Here is a 17,470-nt window from a genome sequence, read left to right on the forward strand (position 1 = left end):
AAATTAGCACCCGTGGTGGCATGGGCCTGTAGTTCCAGCTACTTGAGAGGCTGAGGTGGGAGGACTGATTGAACCTGGGAGGTTGAGGCTGCAGTGAGCTGTGATCATGCCACGGTGCTCCAGCCTAGGCGACAGTGAGACCCTGTCTTTAAAAAAAAAAAAAGGCCGGGTGTGGTGGCTCACGCCTGTAATCCCAGCACTTTGGGAGGCCAAGGCAGGTGGATCACGAGGTCAGGAGATCGAGACCATCCTGACTAACATGGTGAAACCCCGTCTCCACTAAAAATACAAAAAATTAGCCGGGTGTGGTTGTGGGCACCTGTAGTCCCAGCTACTCGGGAGGCTGAGGCAGAAGAATGGCGTGAACCTGGGAGGCGGAGCTTGCAGTGAGCCGAGATCGTGCCACTGCACTCCAGCCTGGGCGACACAGCAAGACTCTGTCTCAAAAAAAAAAAAAAAAAAAAAGATATTCATGCAGTTTTTTCTTCTGATCAGCATTCAAAATACTGCTTTGATGTGATTTTTTAAAGTTTCATAATGTATCTCTTTTGAAAGCTAAGAGTCTACTCTGCTTCCATCATTGCCAAAATCCCTATTTTAACTACCAGGTTGTGACTGGTCATACCAATGGTTCCAGCTGATAAAGACAATATTTTCACTAGTTCCAACAGCCATTCAAATTGGTCATGCCAGTGTTTGAATTAGTCACACTAACATTCCAAACAGACATTCACAATTGGACACACTAACATTTTAATTAGAAACCTGAGGTTGCTTAATTTCATATAGTTCACTAATAATAGAACATTTACTTATTCTCTTCTAGCTTATATCTATTAGCATGTGCTTCTACCTTTCATGATCATCTTCCCCTTGCCCCTGTCATAATTACTGTTTTGGTCCCTAAACTCAAAATCAGCCTTCAACAAACTTATCCCAGTCCAGCTCTACTTCCCCATCTCCAGATCCAGCAAGGCCCTTAGCCACTATTATGAACTGTGATCTCTAAAATGTGTGTTTTAATAGGAATTAACTTATCCTACATCCTCAATTGCTCCTTCTACTTCCAACATAAAGTGAATCTTGTTTTTTCAACAATATTACACCTTCTTCCCAGTCATTTCAAGTGGAGACCACTCAGCTTCCACCAACCCAACTTATAGAACACCGTGCTCCCTATTCCAGGGCTGCTTCCAAGCCAGTATTTGGCACCCCCGACCATCCGCATCTATCCTCCTATTCTAAGACAGTGCTCTTCACTTAGACCACATTCTCCCCAAACCGAAGGAACTAACCCACTTCCTTCAGGCTTTTGTCTTGATCAACAGCTTTTCTACCTACTTTAGGCGCATTCCGTCTCCTCAATAGCTTCCACATCCTTGTTATTAACTTTTCCATTCAGTATCCACTCTGGCTTCACATTCTTTGACCTCAGCTCCAATAGGCTTTGCTTTCCATTTCGTTCAGCTTCTCAGTAGCACAGTCACCACTTGGATCTCATGTGTATCCAGAATGTGTTTGCTTTGCTGCTAAAATCTTCAGCTCGGAAATTCTCTCCTCTGGCCACAGTCTTCTGACCTTTCATCTGTCCCACTTGCTCACTCAACCTCTAATTTCTTCTGTAGCCACTAGTTACTTAGTAACTCTATTTTCCTGGTTTATCAACTTCCTTGAAGCAACATTGTTTTCCTTATCCACTCTGTACCTTGAGGTGAGTCATTTCAATTGTATTCATACCACAGCAGAAAATCCTCATGGGATCTCATCCCTGTAACAGGCCTCATGTGCATTTGTTAGTCTTTTGTCTGTGATTCCACTCTCCACAGCTTAAAAATTGCTAGTGAAAGTCACTTAATGATGCCGGTTGGTTTTTGTACAAATTTATACTATCTAATTACAGCTGATCTTCCAATACTGCCTGGCAAAACTTGTGTTTATCTCTGGCTGATTCCTTTCAGGAACTGTTTCAAGTCTTTTCTGTTCTGCTCAAGCCCTAAACCCCTACCATGTCTCCCTCTTCTCCTCAAATAATCTCTCTTCATATTTGCTGAAAAGATAAAATACATCTGTTCATTGAATGTAAGTTCTGTTTCAAAGTTTCCTAGCATCATCTCTCATTCATATATCTTAAATCCCTGTCTTAGAAACAGCAAGCCCATAGTTCCTTTCCAAGGATAAACTGCCACAATTGCACATTGCCATCTTTTCTGCAGGGTTCTTTCACCTTTGAAAACTGTTCCCTAGCTCAGAACACTTCCAGGTGCACATAAAAAGTATCCATCAAAGGATACAATGCTTCCAGAATTTGCTCCTGAATTGCCCCTGACTGGCCTTCCCATTTCTGGCTATTTCTCAGTCTCCTGACTCTTCATACATTCTCATACAACTTGATAAACGTTACGGTAACTTCCTGGTCAACCAGCAGCCTTTGGCTCTGTTCTCTGAGTTCTGGTCCTGTTTCTCCCTTCAGCTGGTAACTCAGAATGGCTCCTGCTCACATGGTCCTGGACTATCCCTCACTTCTGTACTGCCTTTGAGCAAGTTCCCACCCAGCTCCGTGCTACTCTAGGTTAGGGCCATCAATCATCTACTCTGGCAGGCATTTAATCTCTCCCTCACCATCAGCTCCCATTCCTCAGGCTATAAACATGATTAAATTTCTGACATTCTAAAGAAACTTCTGTCTTGACCTTGCTCTCAAAGCTACCACCATCAACTCCCATGTCCTCTTGCTTGACAAATGCATGGGTGTTGGTGTGTGTGTGTGGATGGGTGGGTGAGTGAGTAGGTGTGTGGAGGGTGTGTATGCGTGTATGGGTGGGTGAGTAGGTATGGGGTGTGTGTGTGTGCGTGTATGGGAGGGTGAGTAGGTGGGTGGGTGTGGGTGCATGTGTGTGTATGTGTGTGTCACTCCTCAACAAGATTTCTGCCTGCCTGAACCTGGCTTCTGCCTTCACCAACTAGGGCACAGAAATAGTCCTGGAACCAATGTACAAACTTTGAGATGCAGCTTGCATTTCTCAGATCTTAACTGTCTCGCCCTTTATCCACTCAATGTAAGGTACTCCTAGCCACCCCAATCTTCCTTGCTCCAGGTTTTCCTGACCTTTCTTTTTTCTTCTCCATTTTCTTTGCTGGCTGCCTTTATTCTGTCAATCCTGTAAGGAAAACATTCTTGGAGCCCTTATTCTCATTCTCACTCAAGACTGGAGTCAACTCTGATCCAGGCTGTCTGGAGCACCCACATCCTCGCCAGGCAACGCTTGCTCCCTGCTGAAGGCTTCCTGACCTTCAGGGTGGAATCCTGCTGGAGTCATGCAGCTACTGCAGTATATGGGGAGGGTGTTGAGGGGAGGCAGCGAGCTGAGGATAAGGGGGAAAGGCTTCACAGGCATCATTCTGCTTCTGCTCCCAATTGTTTGAAGGTTCCCTGTGCAAATAAGGAGGGAGGTGGTCTGGGGGAGGGTGGTTTGTTTTACTCACTGTGATGGACCATGAAACTGGGTAATAAAGGTTTAGAAAAAAAATCAATGGACAAAACTGCCACTAACCTTTTCAGAAGGACAAATACTTCTTCTAAGAGATGAAAGAAAGTTTATATCTCGGAGCAACTCATCATTTCCTTTTTCCAAAACTCAGGCTCTGACTAAAGCTGAAAAAAAAATTTGCCTTTCAACCTATTCTCTCCTTAAAGGGCCACATCTTGAAGCAATTACCTCCATCTTTAAGTGCGGAATATGACCCAGGGAGTTACTGACCAATGACAGAGGACTGCAGCCAGACTGGCAACCTGAAACCAGAATGAAAGAGTGGGCCATGGAAAGGCATGAAAGGAAAAATAAGTCTCTTTGCCCTTTGAAGTAAAAGGCCCAGGCCTTGCAGGGAAGTCTCTTTCATGAGTAACACTGTGCAGAGAAGAGGTGCTTGTAGTCAACTCGAGTTTGAGTCTAAACTCAGTCCTCACTAACTCAATCATCTCTCTGAACCTCACTCTTATCTGTAAAATGGAGTTAAAGTATCTACTTTGCCCTGTAGTCTGGATATCCAACATCACATGGAATAAGCATGAGGAAACTCATTAGCTCATAAATCCCCAGAGGGAATTTTGGGGAATATTTGAAAAATTCCTGTTTTCTTCACTTCTGAATCACTGTCTTACCCACCTCAGACAGATTTGTTTTCCCACCGGAACATGTACACAGCTCTGTTTAATATTCTCTTTCAGATGGAAATACCTGCTTAAAGGCTCTCCTGGGAAGTTTACCAGCCATCTACTAGGCCTCTGTCTTAGGCTCAGTGTCTTGACTCACTGTGTGATAGCTCATGCTTAATAACACTGGAATAACTTTACTATAACTCTGAGAAGTAAGAGGTGGGCAATACAGAGTCCATATTGTCATCCTCATTCTCTACTAATAAGAAAACAGGTGCACTGACTTTCCCAGATCAATAGCAAATAGCAAATCTATAGAAAGTCATATCCATGAACTCTTAATCCCCTATATTTGTCACTCCCCAACCTCACCTAAAAGTCAAAAAAATGAAGTTGCCTAAACCCTGAAGCTCTGGGTCAGTAGGGAGGATAGAAATAAAGGCTGGTGTTGTCCAAGGTTTCCCAAAAGCAGGATTATGTCCTTACTTGCTCCCCACAGTGCTCCCTTTCCCTGTGTTGTTTTGACATTGAACATTGTTTCTGTTTACATTGATTATATCTGTAAATGGCCAGTCTCTGGAAAATGCTTCATTTGACCACCAGCTCCATGTAAAACCTCTTATCCACTGAGTAGCATCAGCTTCTTCCTCCTCTAGAGAAGGGTCAGTGATCAGAGGCAGAGGAGCTTATTGTGCAGGAACCTACTAGACCCCAGTGAGCTCAGAGTGGCTACTTTAGAAAATGCCACCACAGGCCTCAATTATATCACAGACCAGGGAAACCCTCCCCATGATACAGAGATTTTTGTTGCCAGCATAGTTTGAGGCAGTCACAAGAACATCGCTGGTCCATGCCTGAAACCCTAGCATACAATTCTGGGCCCTGGCCTCTGATAGCCTCAGTGTGCAGCTGAGCAATGCCTTGATCTGCTTAAGGACCAAAGAGGCAGAGCCCAGCACTGAGTTCTATTTTCAGGCTCAGACAATACCAGACCAGTGAAAACTGACTCAGACTGTCCCTCCCTTAAAGATCCTTTTGAGAAATGTCTCTTTTTTTTTTTTTTTTTTTTTTTGAGTTTCATTCTTATTGCTCAGGCTGGAGTGCAATGGCGTGATCTTGGCTCATTGCAGCCTCCGTCTCCTGGGTTCCAGCGATTCTCCTGACTCAGCCTCCCAAGTAGCTGGGATTACAGGTACGTACCACCACACCCGGCTAATTTTGTATTTTTAGTAGAGACGGGGTTTCACCATGTTGGTCAGGCTGTTCTCGAACTCCTGACCTCAGGTTATCTGCCCACCTCGGCCTCCCAAAGTGCTGGGATTACAGGCATGAGCCACAGTGCCTGGCCAAGAAATGTCTCTTCTTAATGGGGAAAGATTCCTGGGCAATCCAGACATGCTCAGTGAGTCTAAGACCACATCTGACTAGGTGCTTCCATAGGCAGTCCTGAGAGATGCTTGTAGCTGTCTATGTAGACAGCCACAAGGTATGTCTATATATGTATGTCGACAGCTATGAGATGCTTGTAGCTGTCTGCTTGTAGCAGTCCTGAGAGATGCTTGTAGCTATCATGTTCCCTTCCCATCCCACATCCTGCCATGGGCTGCAAAACAGAAACATTATTTTGCCCTGAAAAGTGTTCATAATCTAGGTGGGCTCATGTGAACCTGTCCCTTTGCTGGCTCTGGTTGGTTCTGATTTGCCTGTATAACCCCGAGAGAGGTCTTCTTGCTCTTCCTGGAGGCTGGATGAGTTCATGTGTAGACAAAAACAGATGGGAGTTGGGAGGTCAGCCCTGAGCAGGGACAGGCTGAGGATGTTGTGGTTGGGGATACAGTGAGTATACTGTTCATGAACTAGGTAGGGAACTAACTCCTCACCTCTTGTACTCCTGGATGAAGGTTGACATTGGTCAGGAGAACAGCATGGAGAGAGACAGCTCAATGGGGTTCTTGGAGCCCCTTTAAGCACAAGGTTTGGGCTATCCTCATTGATTTGGCTTTCCCCAAGTCCCCCTGGAGTTATTCCAGCCTGTAGAAGGGGCCAAGTCTAGAGCAGAGGTTGCAGATTGGAGGCCTGCAGGTCAGGCTTGACCTATAGGTATGTACTGTATGATTCACACAGCATTTTTAAAAACTTAAATTAGCTGCTAATATTTTAAAAGCAGAGATCTTTAACTCTTTAAATCTGGATTTTGAGTCTCTTGTGAAAAATGAGAATATCTAGCATTACCAGGCCTAAATGGGCAGTCAACTGGAGTAGAACAGCAGCTGCTGCCTTCAGACAGGATGTCTCCAGCACGCAGGGTTATCAGGAGCAGCAAACCCTGAGGAAGCACCTTATCTACAGGCAGTTAGAAGGGCGCAGGCTGAGACAGTGAAAGGATTTCCTTCAGAGGCTTTGAGCAGCAGGCTCGCCTTGGCTCCAGGCAGGAATGGTTTCTGAGGCTGGCAGAAAGAGGCAATTGTTTGCCTCCATTCTCTGCCTCTAGGCCATGAGTCATTCTTGCTCCTACCACCAGAAGCCAAGGGCCCTGCAGCCCAGGATATCTCAGTCAAATCAGGCAAGTGTTTGCCTGTCCCTAGCTCAGAGAATACACACATACTCCAAGCCAGAGATATTGCATCAGCACTGTGGCGCAAGAATCAAGTGTCTTCACAAACAGCATCAAACAGACTTCAGGAAAGCAACAGCATGTGCGGCCAAACATTCAACTTTGGATTTAGATCTGGGAACTCAAAAGATCTCAAGCTCTGGTGCCACCCAGCCCAGCGAACACATGAGTGGAAGATGAGGCTCAGATGTGTCCTATGGCTTGAACTCAATTTGTTAAGAAAGGAGCACTGCACACTGCTATCATTTTACCCTTGACAGTTTGAGAGAACACAATGAAAGCTTATGAGCGGAAAAATAACTTGGTCAAGTTCAGGAATCTTTGAAACTCAGAAGTGGCTACCATACTCCAAAATATGCCAGGTTAAGACATCTACCCTTTATGGCACATGGTACCACACGCCTAATACCAAACCCATAGCACACAAGAAAGAGGATTTAGAATAAATGGGCTAAAAAAGGTAATTGAGGCCGGGCGCAGTGGCTCATGCCTGAATCCCAGCACTTTGGGAGGCCAAGGCGGGTGGATCATGAGGTCAGGAGATTGAGACCATCCTGGCTAACATGGTGAAACCCCGTCTCTACTAAAACTACAAAAAAAAAAAAAAAAAAAAAAATTAGCTGGGCGTGGTGGCAGGCACCTGTAGTCCCAGCTACTCGGGAGGCTGAGGCAGGAGAATGGCGTGAATCCGGGAGGCAGAGCTTGCAGTGAGCCGAGATCGCGCCACCGCATTCCAGCCTGGGCAACTGAGAAAGACTCCGTCTCAAAAAAAAAAAAAAAAAAAAAGTAATTGAGCTTATGACTTTAAAAAAGTCTAAAATGCCTCCATGGGATGATGTTTAGAGGAACTAGACAGCCTCTCCCCAAGTGGTGCTGGGCATCACAATCAGACTCCTTGACACAGAGACTTTGACAATGGAGCAGAAACACTGTCATAGAGAGCTATGTAGAGAAGGCTCAGAGAAGCCAGCACAGGCAGTCAGACAACTCAGACACTACAATGCAGCATTCTGTTGACCTCTGATTATGTGGTTACTCTCCCAGCATAACCTTCCTGAAACATCAACCTTCTGACACGTTCCCTTCCGTATTCAAATGTTCTTGCTCTCTTTCTGGATTGTTTACACCATTCCATCATCTTCTTCCCTTATCCTTCTCACCTCAAAGCCACACCTTGTGCAGACTTGAAAATACAATCTAGTAGGTTGTTTTCTGCACTCTTTGTGAAAATACTGTCATCATTTGAGATTTTTTTCCATCAGGCTATTTTCTTTCCTGGGTCTTCAAAAGAAAGATTCAATTTAAAAAAAAGCCTCAATTCCTCTTGCTAGTCAGATTTTTAGGAAATATTATGAACAAGAGAAATGGCACACAACCTAAGTAGAAAATCAAATGGCACCAAGAATGTGGTAATTTATTAATCAGCAATGAAAAGATAAGAAAGAAAAGTTCCTGAATCATTGAAACTGGTTTTTATGAAGACATATATATAAAAACACTGACTTACATTTGTATAAAGTTCTTCAAAGGCACTCAAACAAAACTAACAAACACCAGAATTAAGACATCTGTCATGAGACCAAAGGTAAAATGCAAAGCCTGTGTTCACCAGTATATGCTGTCAAGAAACAATCTGAGTCTTACGCTGATCATGACAATTAAAAAAAAAAAGCTAGCGCTTTCGGAGGAAAGATTATAAGTAGTCCTCTAATTGAATCCACTCATTTTAAGGAACAAACTTTTGTTCTTTAAGTAATTGTGAGTACCTTTTATGTGCCAAGTACTATGCCAGGAGTTATAAGGCATACACACATAAACTTCAGTCGTTTAATTTTCAAGATAACTTAAAATGTAAGAATGATTTAAGGAAAATTTAAGATTAGATATATTAATACATTTCATTTAAAAACCTAATTAGCTTCTCAACAAATTCTGAAGTTTTGATACAATAAAAATTCAACACCTCTTCCTAAAAAATTGTAGCTCAGTATTTATAATACAGTAAAAATATTTAGGAATTGAAAAAACGTTAAGTTAATTCTGATACTTTTACTAAGAAAATCTATTATAAGTGATAGTAAAGATGACAATACAGCAAAAATTTTAAATGGGAAAAATATAATATTAAGCATACAAAATCTGAGGACTAAATTGCGTATCTCTTGTGACTACAGATTTGGAAAGTACATGTACACATAACAAGGACAAAAAGAAAACAAGGAGAAGACATTATTTGAATGGTAGGGAACAGTTAAATATTTTTTTCCATTTTGATATCTATTAAATTATATTAAAATGTTATTTATATAATATTTTTATTTTAAAAACTATATAGAGTAGGAAGAGGCAGAGCGAGATGGGAAAGGGGCATAGAATCAGCTGAGAATTGACTTTCTAAAACTCCAGATGGCACCCACAGGATGAGGGTGAGGCCCCTAGCCAAGTGCTCCCTCACTGCACCAGGTCTGGAGAAAGTGCTATCTGGGAATCTGTCTAACCAGCTCAGCAGGTTATTCATCTCAGGGCAGCCCTTCCCTTCCCTACCCCCTCTGCCACTCTCAACGTTCAGGTTGGTTTCACCTGCTGTATAAACACTATACAACTGAGCAGCCAATCCTGCCTCCACGCAGGATGGGAAAGCAGACAGCGAGAGCTGTAGCCTGAGCACACAAAGGGGCTTCAGCACATGAGCTGCTTCAGAACCCAAAGGCCTTCAGCGCACCTGCCCTTACCTGTTGAAGCATCTCTTCAGCAGCATTGAGTTTCACCTGGTGTCCTTCCAGACACACTTCCAGGTCTCGAATCTTCTCTCCCTGGGCTTCTACTTGGTCTGTGAGGACACTCACCTGTTCCAGGAAATAAAGCAATGGTGGAGACCAGGGTTTTGACATGGTGCAGGAAAGCCTCCCCATCGCAGGGGAGCCGTGAAACCTCACCACTGACTCTTACACACAGTGAACAGTTTTGATTTTTGCTGAGTGGCAGGTGGAGGAAGTATCCTGAACGAAGGCAGCTCCAGTTAGATTCTTACCTTACCAGGGAGTCTCGGCCACTGCTCTGATGACATGGGTCACGTTTACTGCTCTTGACAGACTCAAGAGTAAAACACCCAACAGCCACAGGAGCTGCCTCTGGGCTGGACTCCTGCTCCTTATTCCTCTTCCAGAACAGCCCCGACCTCAAGGCACATCTCAGCTGGCTTGCCAGCACTTCTGCAACCTCATGTGGAAGAGCGTTCCAAACTTCATGGAAACTAACCAATGACCTTACCTCTCTCATAAGGGTGTGAGGACTGCTCACCTATCAGGCGAGTGTTTTGATGCAATTAAGGAATGTGGGCTGTAAAGGGCATGTATTAGCACTGACAAAACTTGGCTTCAGAAAGGTTTTTGTGCTTCACAGGCCAAAACATGACTCTAAGTCATAAATATAGAGAAGCCACATTACACATACGGTGGCAGAAAAAAAGTCATCTTTCTGAAGAACGCTGAGAATCTCTATTAAAAATATTAATTAGTAAAAACTCATTTACAGGAAGTCATTCAAATTATGCCCTAACTATATATTAACAATGGTTTTCATAGCCTTCTCTATTAGCAAACTGCCCCAGGATCCTTTTTCTTTATTAAGAGATGGTTCAAAGCAAGAAGAGAGAGAATGAGTGTCCTCCCCAAAGTGAAGAAATTAACAGTTGATAAACTGAGATCCTTTAGACCTTTTTGGTTAGAGTTGTTGCCATTTACATATAGATTATCCAGAATTATTTCTCAGTCTGTAATGGAATAATAGATGGCTCATGAGTTGATGTGAATTCATTTATGAGTGTTTACAGAAAGTTTCTGAATTATAAAGCGCCTGTTTAAAAAGGAACTAATCTAAATTAATATGCCTGCTTTAAGATCTCCATTTTTATTTTCCCAAATGATTAATGAATTATTGAAACATATTCCTGGAGTTGACACATGGTTAACATTCCACTTTTAACCAAAAAAAAATGTTAAAAAAAAAAAAAAAACGGGCTCTATCAACTTGGTCCACCTTACACGCAAACCTTTGTGGGTGGGTGTTTATTAATCCCTGTGGCCCAACACTCTCAGCCATCCTGAACTAACTCCACTTTCAAAAGGGCAGGACTCTGGGGGTGGGCTTTGCTAGCTGGAATCCAGAGTTTCTGTTTGTGAAGGATGTTTTCTGGTTAATCTTATTATGAGGGTTAAACATTTCTATGGTCTATACCATGCCTTGAGGCCATGTGTTGGTGATACTCAAGGAATCATAGGATCTCTAGCATTCTATAGCTAATTGTTCAGCTCCAGGGGCTTTCTGAACCTCAACGCTGATTCTAAGTATTACGAATGAAGGAATGTAGGAAATCCAGACAAAATACATAAAGGTCCTAAAATGTGACCTTTGTTCACTAAAAACAACTATTTTTGAATCCAGACAAAATACATAAAGGTCCTAAAATGTGACCTTTGTTCACTAAAAACAACTATTTTTGAGACCCTAATAGATGCTAGGCATAATTTTAGGTACTGGAGGATACAGAAATTAAAAAAAAAAAAAAAAAGGATGAAAATCCTTTTCCTAAGGAGTTACATTATAATGAAGATACAAGAGATTTTGGTTTTGTTTTTAACTAATCCTAGAAACAAAGTATTTTGTTATGTGTGATTTGCCTTGTTCTATGAGTAGAACCAGGAAAACTTTCTGGGCCAAGGACTCTAAATTAATTCAGCCTGGCTAAGCTGCTGTGTGCATTAAGCAAGAGGCTCTACCCTGCTGAGAATCTGCCTAACCAACTCCACTGGGCCACTGCAGAACAGCAGTGATCACGTAACAGACACTCCTGGAGTCTGCCCATAAGCTCCCAGTAGAGTAGAAACCACTAGGGTCAACTTGTGACTTTACTGGTAAGCAGCTTCCCAGTTGTGTTAGGATTATTTAAATGGGGATTATTCAAGAATTTGGAATTTTAGAAAACTATGAATGTGAAAGGGAGCATTATTACATAGGACTTTTAAAAATTAAATTGTAATCCTCTCTAAATAGGAATGTGCTATTTCAATCATGAAGGGTCCTGGTTCAAAAGTTTGCAATTTCATACTGTTTGCTGCAAAATCTTACATTGGATACTCTTTCATTAATCACGTCATTGGGATAAGAGTTTCAAATTACACATCCCTCAAACATCTGTGCTACAATGTGCTATTCAATCTGGCCCTTGCTACCTTTCTAAAGGCAGCTCGCACCACCCTTTTGGGCACAGACTCCAGGCACAATGGCCACTTGCTGTTTTTCCCACACCCCAAGCACACACTTGCCGCAGTGTGTGGGCTGGACTGACCGCCTGCTCTGCCTGGAATGCACTTCTCCAGGTATCTGCATGGCTCCCTCCCTGGCTTCCTCCTGTAAAGGAGATCTTCCTTTTACTACACAATCCTCATCCTGCTTTACTTTTTTCTAGAGTTCTTACCAGCACCTGAAATAGTTAATGTATTGGCTTATTGTCAATTCACACTCTCCTTTTTCTTTCTTTCTTTCTTTTTTTTTTTTTTTTTGAGATGGAATCTCGCTCTGTTGCCCAGGCTGGAGCGCAGTGATGCGATGTCTGCTCACTGCAACCTCCACCTCCTGGGTTCAATCAATTCTCCTACCTCAGCCTTCCGAGTAGCTGGGATTACAGGCACCCATCACCATGCCTGGCTTACTTTTGTATTTTTAGTAGAGACAGGGTTTCACCATGCTGGTCAAGCTGGTCTCCAACTCCTAACCTCAGGTGATTCACCTGCCTCAGCCTCCCAAAGTGCTGGGATTACAGGCATGAGCCACTGCACCTGGCCCACTCTCTCTCTTTCAAATGGAAGATCCACAAGAACGGGAATTCAGTCTGCTTTTTTCACTGCTGCATCCCAGCATCTAAAACCAGCATCTCATAAGTTGTAGATACTCAATTATTTTATAATGAAGAAATCAATGAAGTGAAGAAAAATACAAAACTGGAATGTAAAACTGTATATTTGGTATGAGCTCAGTTATTTACAATAGAGGCAAAAAAATAAACAACAACACTGGAAAAAAGGCCAAAATGTTAACCTGCTTCTTCAAATTTTTAGAATTTTAAAGGTTTCTAAAATCATTCATTACCCTTATGTTCATAAAATACAATGAAAGAATAAAATAAATAAGGTAAAAAGAGAAAAAACAAACACACTGCCACCTCATAACCTTAGTGCTCCAAGCTAAAGCCCATAGCCTGGGGTGGGTTCCAGGCCCCCCTCAACCCCTCCCTTCATTCTACCACCAGTCTAACTCATCACGCTTTAAGCTTTTAAGGAGCTGGGATTAGGATACTAGCTTTTATATTTTCCAAATCACCAATTAATATCTGATGCATACCAGACCTTGAGTAAATGCTTGCTAAATCAATTTATATTTTCAAAAGCTAACACAGCAAAGTGCTAGGCCTGCTTCTTCAACAGCCTTCTTATGAGAATACCTAACTATATGTTCTACCAAGGCACACAAACTTTCAACAGCAAAAAAGCTCCCTTGACGATCTTTCTCCGTAAAAGGTTCTGGAGTTCGTCTCTTTCAAGCAAGACAGCTATCAAAGGCTTAGCCCCTGTTATCGGCTCCAGGGGATTTGGCATCAAAGTGATCAGTCTAGATCCAGCTTCAGACAATTTGGACTTGATTCCATTAGCATTCACCCTTAGGCCTGTATCACCCACAGCTCTGTTTTATTAGTGGCATGAGGATATATCTCCCTTCACTCGCAAGACTCAGGGGCTTCTGGGTGACAGGGCCCATTTTGTTCATTCTTAGCACCTGGAAATCAGCCTGGTCATTGGGCTGCCAGTGTATAGAAGCAGGTGCTTGGTAGTGCATGATAAATGAATGACTGAATTCACAGCCCCCCAAAGCCAAGTCTAGAGTTAAATTGTCCCCTCAGTTACTTAATGTTTTATTTCAGGAAAAGTCTTTTCTAAAAACATACACTTTGGAAGGAGAAAAATTCCAATAGAGAAAATCCCTTGTGCTTCCCTTCCACTTAGGGGAAGCTACATAGTAGGAGGTAACAGGATAAGCTGATTCGCACCAAAAAGTACCCACCTGCAATATGAGGGACTCCTTATCCCCTTCTAGACGTGCCAAGCGTTCCTGGTAGGTTTCATTACTAGCAGCACTGTGGTGGTTTACCTGGGACTAAAGAGGACAGAAAAAAAAATACACTTAAAAGGTTGGAAAAACATCTTACCAACTTCTAAATGAAATAAGGGATGCATGTAATTTGTGAGGATAGTTTCACTGATTATATGTACAAAACCAATCATCAAAACAGGAAACCACAAGATTTCAAAACTACCATGAGGAGAACCAGATCACATGCCACTGAAAGGTGTGCCCTGGAAGTTGGCACAACCACCCCCTGGATGACCTCACTCCTGGCCAGGAGGGCCTCTGAGAAACTCTAGGCCCAGCAGTGCTTGACTTGACATGCTGGGTCTGGGTTAGCCAGAGGCACAGCCTCCAGAGGCATGGCGACAATGAGGGTCTGCTCTTTGAGGAGACTGGAGAGCCGGCACCATTCTCCAAGGGACTACACGGGAACAGCTTCTGCACAGATCTTAGTATCTCCTAACTCTCCTGTCAGGGTACCCTGAAGCCAAGGCACACCTTGCTGCATGGAGGCCCATCCTGAACATCACAGTGCGCATGAAGGATGGAGGATGTCAACTACAAGGCCCTTCACTCGCATGTCTCTTCCCACCCCAATCCCACCCTCCAATAAGAGTTTTGGTAGCCAGGCTGGCAGATCACATTTCCGCAGTGCTAGAGCTGAGAGAAGCAAGCTAAGACAAAACATCTTGAGAATAACTTAAATAATAGCCAGAGGGATGCGAAAGCAAAAGCTAAGGAAATGACAGGTAGCCAGAAACTACAGAAAAGAGAGGAAAGGGAAAGGATGTGAAACGTCAGAGGAGAGGCAGAATCTTACAAATGCCCCGAGCAGAGAAAGGAGGTGTCACTTTCTTGGGTGTGTCTGACCTGGTTGTGGGCAGACAGGAGGGAAGGAGCTAATATCACCAAGCTGGCCCCAACACCTCCTTCCTCCATGCATATGGAAGACTGAAACCAGACTGGTCTGCAATAGGCCACCCAGAGGATTGGCAGTTTGAAAAAGTAGATCTGATTGCTAAATGTGGAACTGAGTATCATATAATCTGAGCTGGTCCAGTGAAATCAGCGCTTCAATATTCACGAGGGAGGTGTCTACCACCCTAGAGGAAAGTCTTAATTGTGCGAAGAGGCAGATGTGAGAGACCAAGAGTTGGGCCACCTTGTCCTAGGCCATTTCCCCACATTTCAACTTTTAGCATGGGCTCTCCCACCACCCTCCATGAGAAAAGGCACCTCCTTCCTCCCCCTCATCCCATCCCTTCCCAATGCACTGCATAGGTGAGGGAGGCAACAGAGCCATGCCCAGTCCTAGAACAGAAATGTGGACCAAGCATACTACATTCAAACCCTGGAGTCTCACTAGTGAAAGATTCATTGATTGATTGTTGTTGAAGGTGCAGCCAGAGGACAGGCCCAGGGGCCACTCCCCAGGCCAGCTGTGCCAGACAGCACCTGCTGCCACACCACTGTCTTCTGCTCCAGTCCCTCTGGAGCCTATGTCTTGTTCATTGTTATGGAAGCTCTTTCATGCCACAGACAAAGAACCTTAACAATCACAAATGACTTCTTTGTTAATGGCAATTTATTGTTGTTAAATTAATATTCCAGTTCTCACATGATCAAATTCTCTGACTAGAATCCAAGAATATATTATAATCTATATTTTCTCAGAACCAGAGAAGAAAAGGTAGGAGAATAATTCTTAATAGCAGGTCAACTTCTTCTCTGTCAAAGAACTCATATGATGGTGATTTCCAGTGGACAGAGAATTAAAAAGGACCCAGGAGTCCAAGTGAAGCTCTGCAGGTAGAACCCCAGTGCCAAAGTCCACACGGACACGGAGCCACCTAGCACTGGCAGCTGCCCATTCTCTGGCAGGAAATGAAGGAGAGAAGACCAAAGGGAAGACTCCTTCCACTGACTCCAGCAAGCCACTGTACCGACTATGCCTTGTTCAAATGGTGTGCAGTATATTCTTCATTATAATAAAAGGTCTACCCATACAATCACCCAGAGAGGTAACTATTTTTTACTAGTTGACAAAAAAAGAGTAAGAAAGTTGAAATCATAAATTCAGTTAATAAAATGTATGACCCAGATTCTATAACACATGCTAGAAGGGGGATCAAAAATCTAGATCCACGCTAGCAGCCAATAAAAAGAGAGGCACAATCAGTTAACAGATGCGCAGATCAGTATGGTAAAATCAAATCAATTGCCTAGGAGAAGCATAATTATTCCGGAGCAAGGGAGAAACTTCACGTTTTCATAGAGAGATTTTGTGTGATGGGATCAGCAATATCCATGATGACACCCTTATAGTGAACAGAGCCCAGTAGAACTCATTGCTTTTGTGTGATGTTCTCAGAATAGTTCAGAGGCTAGTGGACAATATGGGCCAAAGGTGAAAGCAATTCTATGGAGACTAATAAAATACGGTCCAGGCACAGTGCTGTAAATACACAGCAAGCACCTTGTGCTCAACATGTGCCAGGCACTGTTCAGAGCACTTTGACATAATGTTTGAGTTTCCTACAAAATGTTTCTATTGAGTAATTAAAATATATTTGAAAATCTAGAAGCACTGTTAGAGGACCTAGAACAGTGGTTCCTCATATTTGTCCCTCCTATTCCTAGCAGGCATACTGGTCCATACAGCAGTGGTGTGCATGGCAGACAGGTCCCTCCCCAACCCCAATCACTGTTCTAGAAGAACAGTGCATCTTCCTCTTCTACAGGTCCTTCAAAATCACCGTTCTCCAGTAAGCTTTTTAAAGGTATTAAACAGCAGTGAAAGATAATGTTCCAGATGGAAACCCACAGTATGACTATCCTTTGCTTTTGATGAAGTCAGAGCCATGTGTTTTCATGATCTATATAGGACTGGGATGTTAAAAAAAACTGCATTCTTCAGAAGGGCATAGGCCAGGATCAAATGCCACCTCCGCCTGGAGAAAAACTTGGAAAGCATCTGAGAATAGGGCCAAGAAGAGGATTGTCTTGCTGAATGCTAATACTCATCAGCCTAAGGTTAGGATTTGCCTTTGGGTGAATCTGTATATTCTGTATTCTTATAACCTGGCAACAGGTTCAATCACGTTCTGGTATCATTCTTGCATTATAAAATGACTACATCATCAGGGCATAATAAGCTTTGTGGTTATCAAAATGTGATTCCAATTTATTGAGAAATATATTTTAAAAGACTGAGTTAGGACACACCTCTGTTTTGCTCTACTTTAAAGAGAGCTTGCTTGGTCAACAAGTATACCTGCTTCTTTAATAGTGGAATTGCAAATAGAAGGCTTGGATGGGTAGTGGGTCCCTGCATGATTCCAGGTTTGAGGTGTCTCTGAAACGTCTTGTCCATGTTACTGATTAGGTAAATCAGTGATAGAGCAGTTGCCCAGCTCTCCACGCATGAAGTCAGGTTGCAAGAACCATGCCCACATTTCACAGAGAAGAAAGTCCAATCAAATTCTGAAGGATGCTACGTGCTAATTTTCTGGGTTTTTTTT

General features: G+C 43.0%; 1 protein-coding gene across 13 annotated transcripts in view; it reads right to left on the reverse strand.

Moving 5' to 3' along the window:
• Positions 1-17,470, reverse strand: part of PPFIBP2 (PPFIA binding protein 2) — a 143,858-nt gene that overhangs the window by 49,449 nt on the left and 76,939 nt on the right. For 11 of the 13 annotated variants that reach the window (XR_008492307.2, XM_054438155.2, XM_063671176.1 and 8 more), the window contains 2 exons: positions 13,884-13,976; positions 9,500-9,613 (listed from right to left, as the gene is read on the reverse strand). Coding sequence is in view for 12 of the 13 variants with exons in the window: in XM_054438155.2 (XP_054294130.2) it covers positions 9,500-9,613; positions 13,884-13,976 (207 nt within the window). In the remaining variant the exon portion in view is untranslated. Of the gene's footprint in view, positions 1-1,341; positions 1,640-9,499; positions 9,614-9,798; positions 9,984-13,883; positions 13,977-17,470 lie in introns of those variants that run through there. The other 2 variants (XM_054438152.2, XM_054438154.2) reach the window with 2 other exon arrangements.

The sequence above is a fragment of the Pongo pygmaeus genome, chromosome 9 (assembly GCF_028885625.2).
Source record: "Pongo pygmaeus isolate AG05252 chromosome 9, NHGRI_mPonPyg2-v2.0_pri, whole genome shotgun sequence".
Taxonomy (NCBI): Eukaryota; Metazoa; Chordata; class Mammalia; order Primates; family Hominidae; genus Pongo; species Pongo pygmaeus.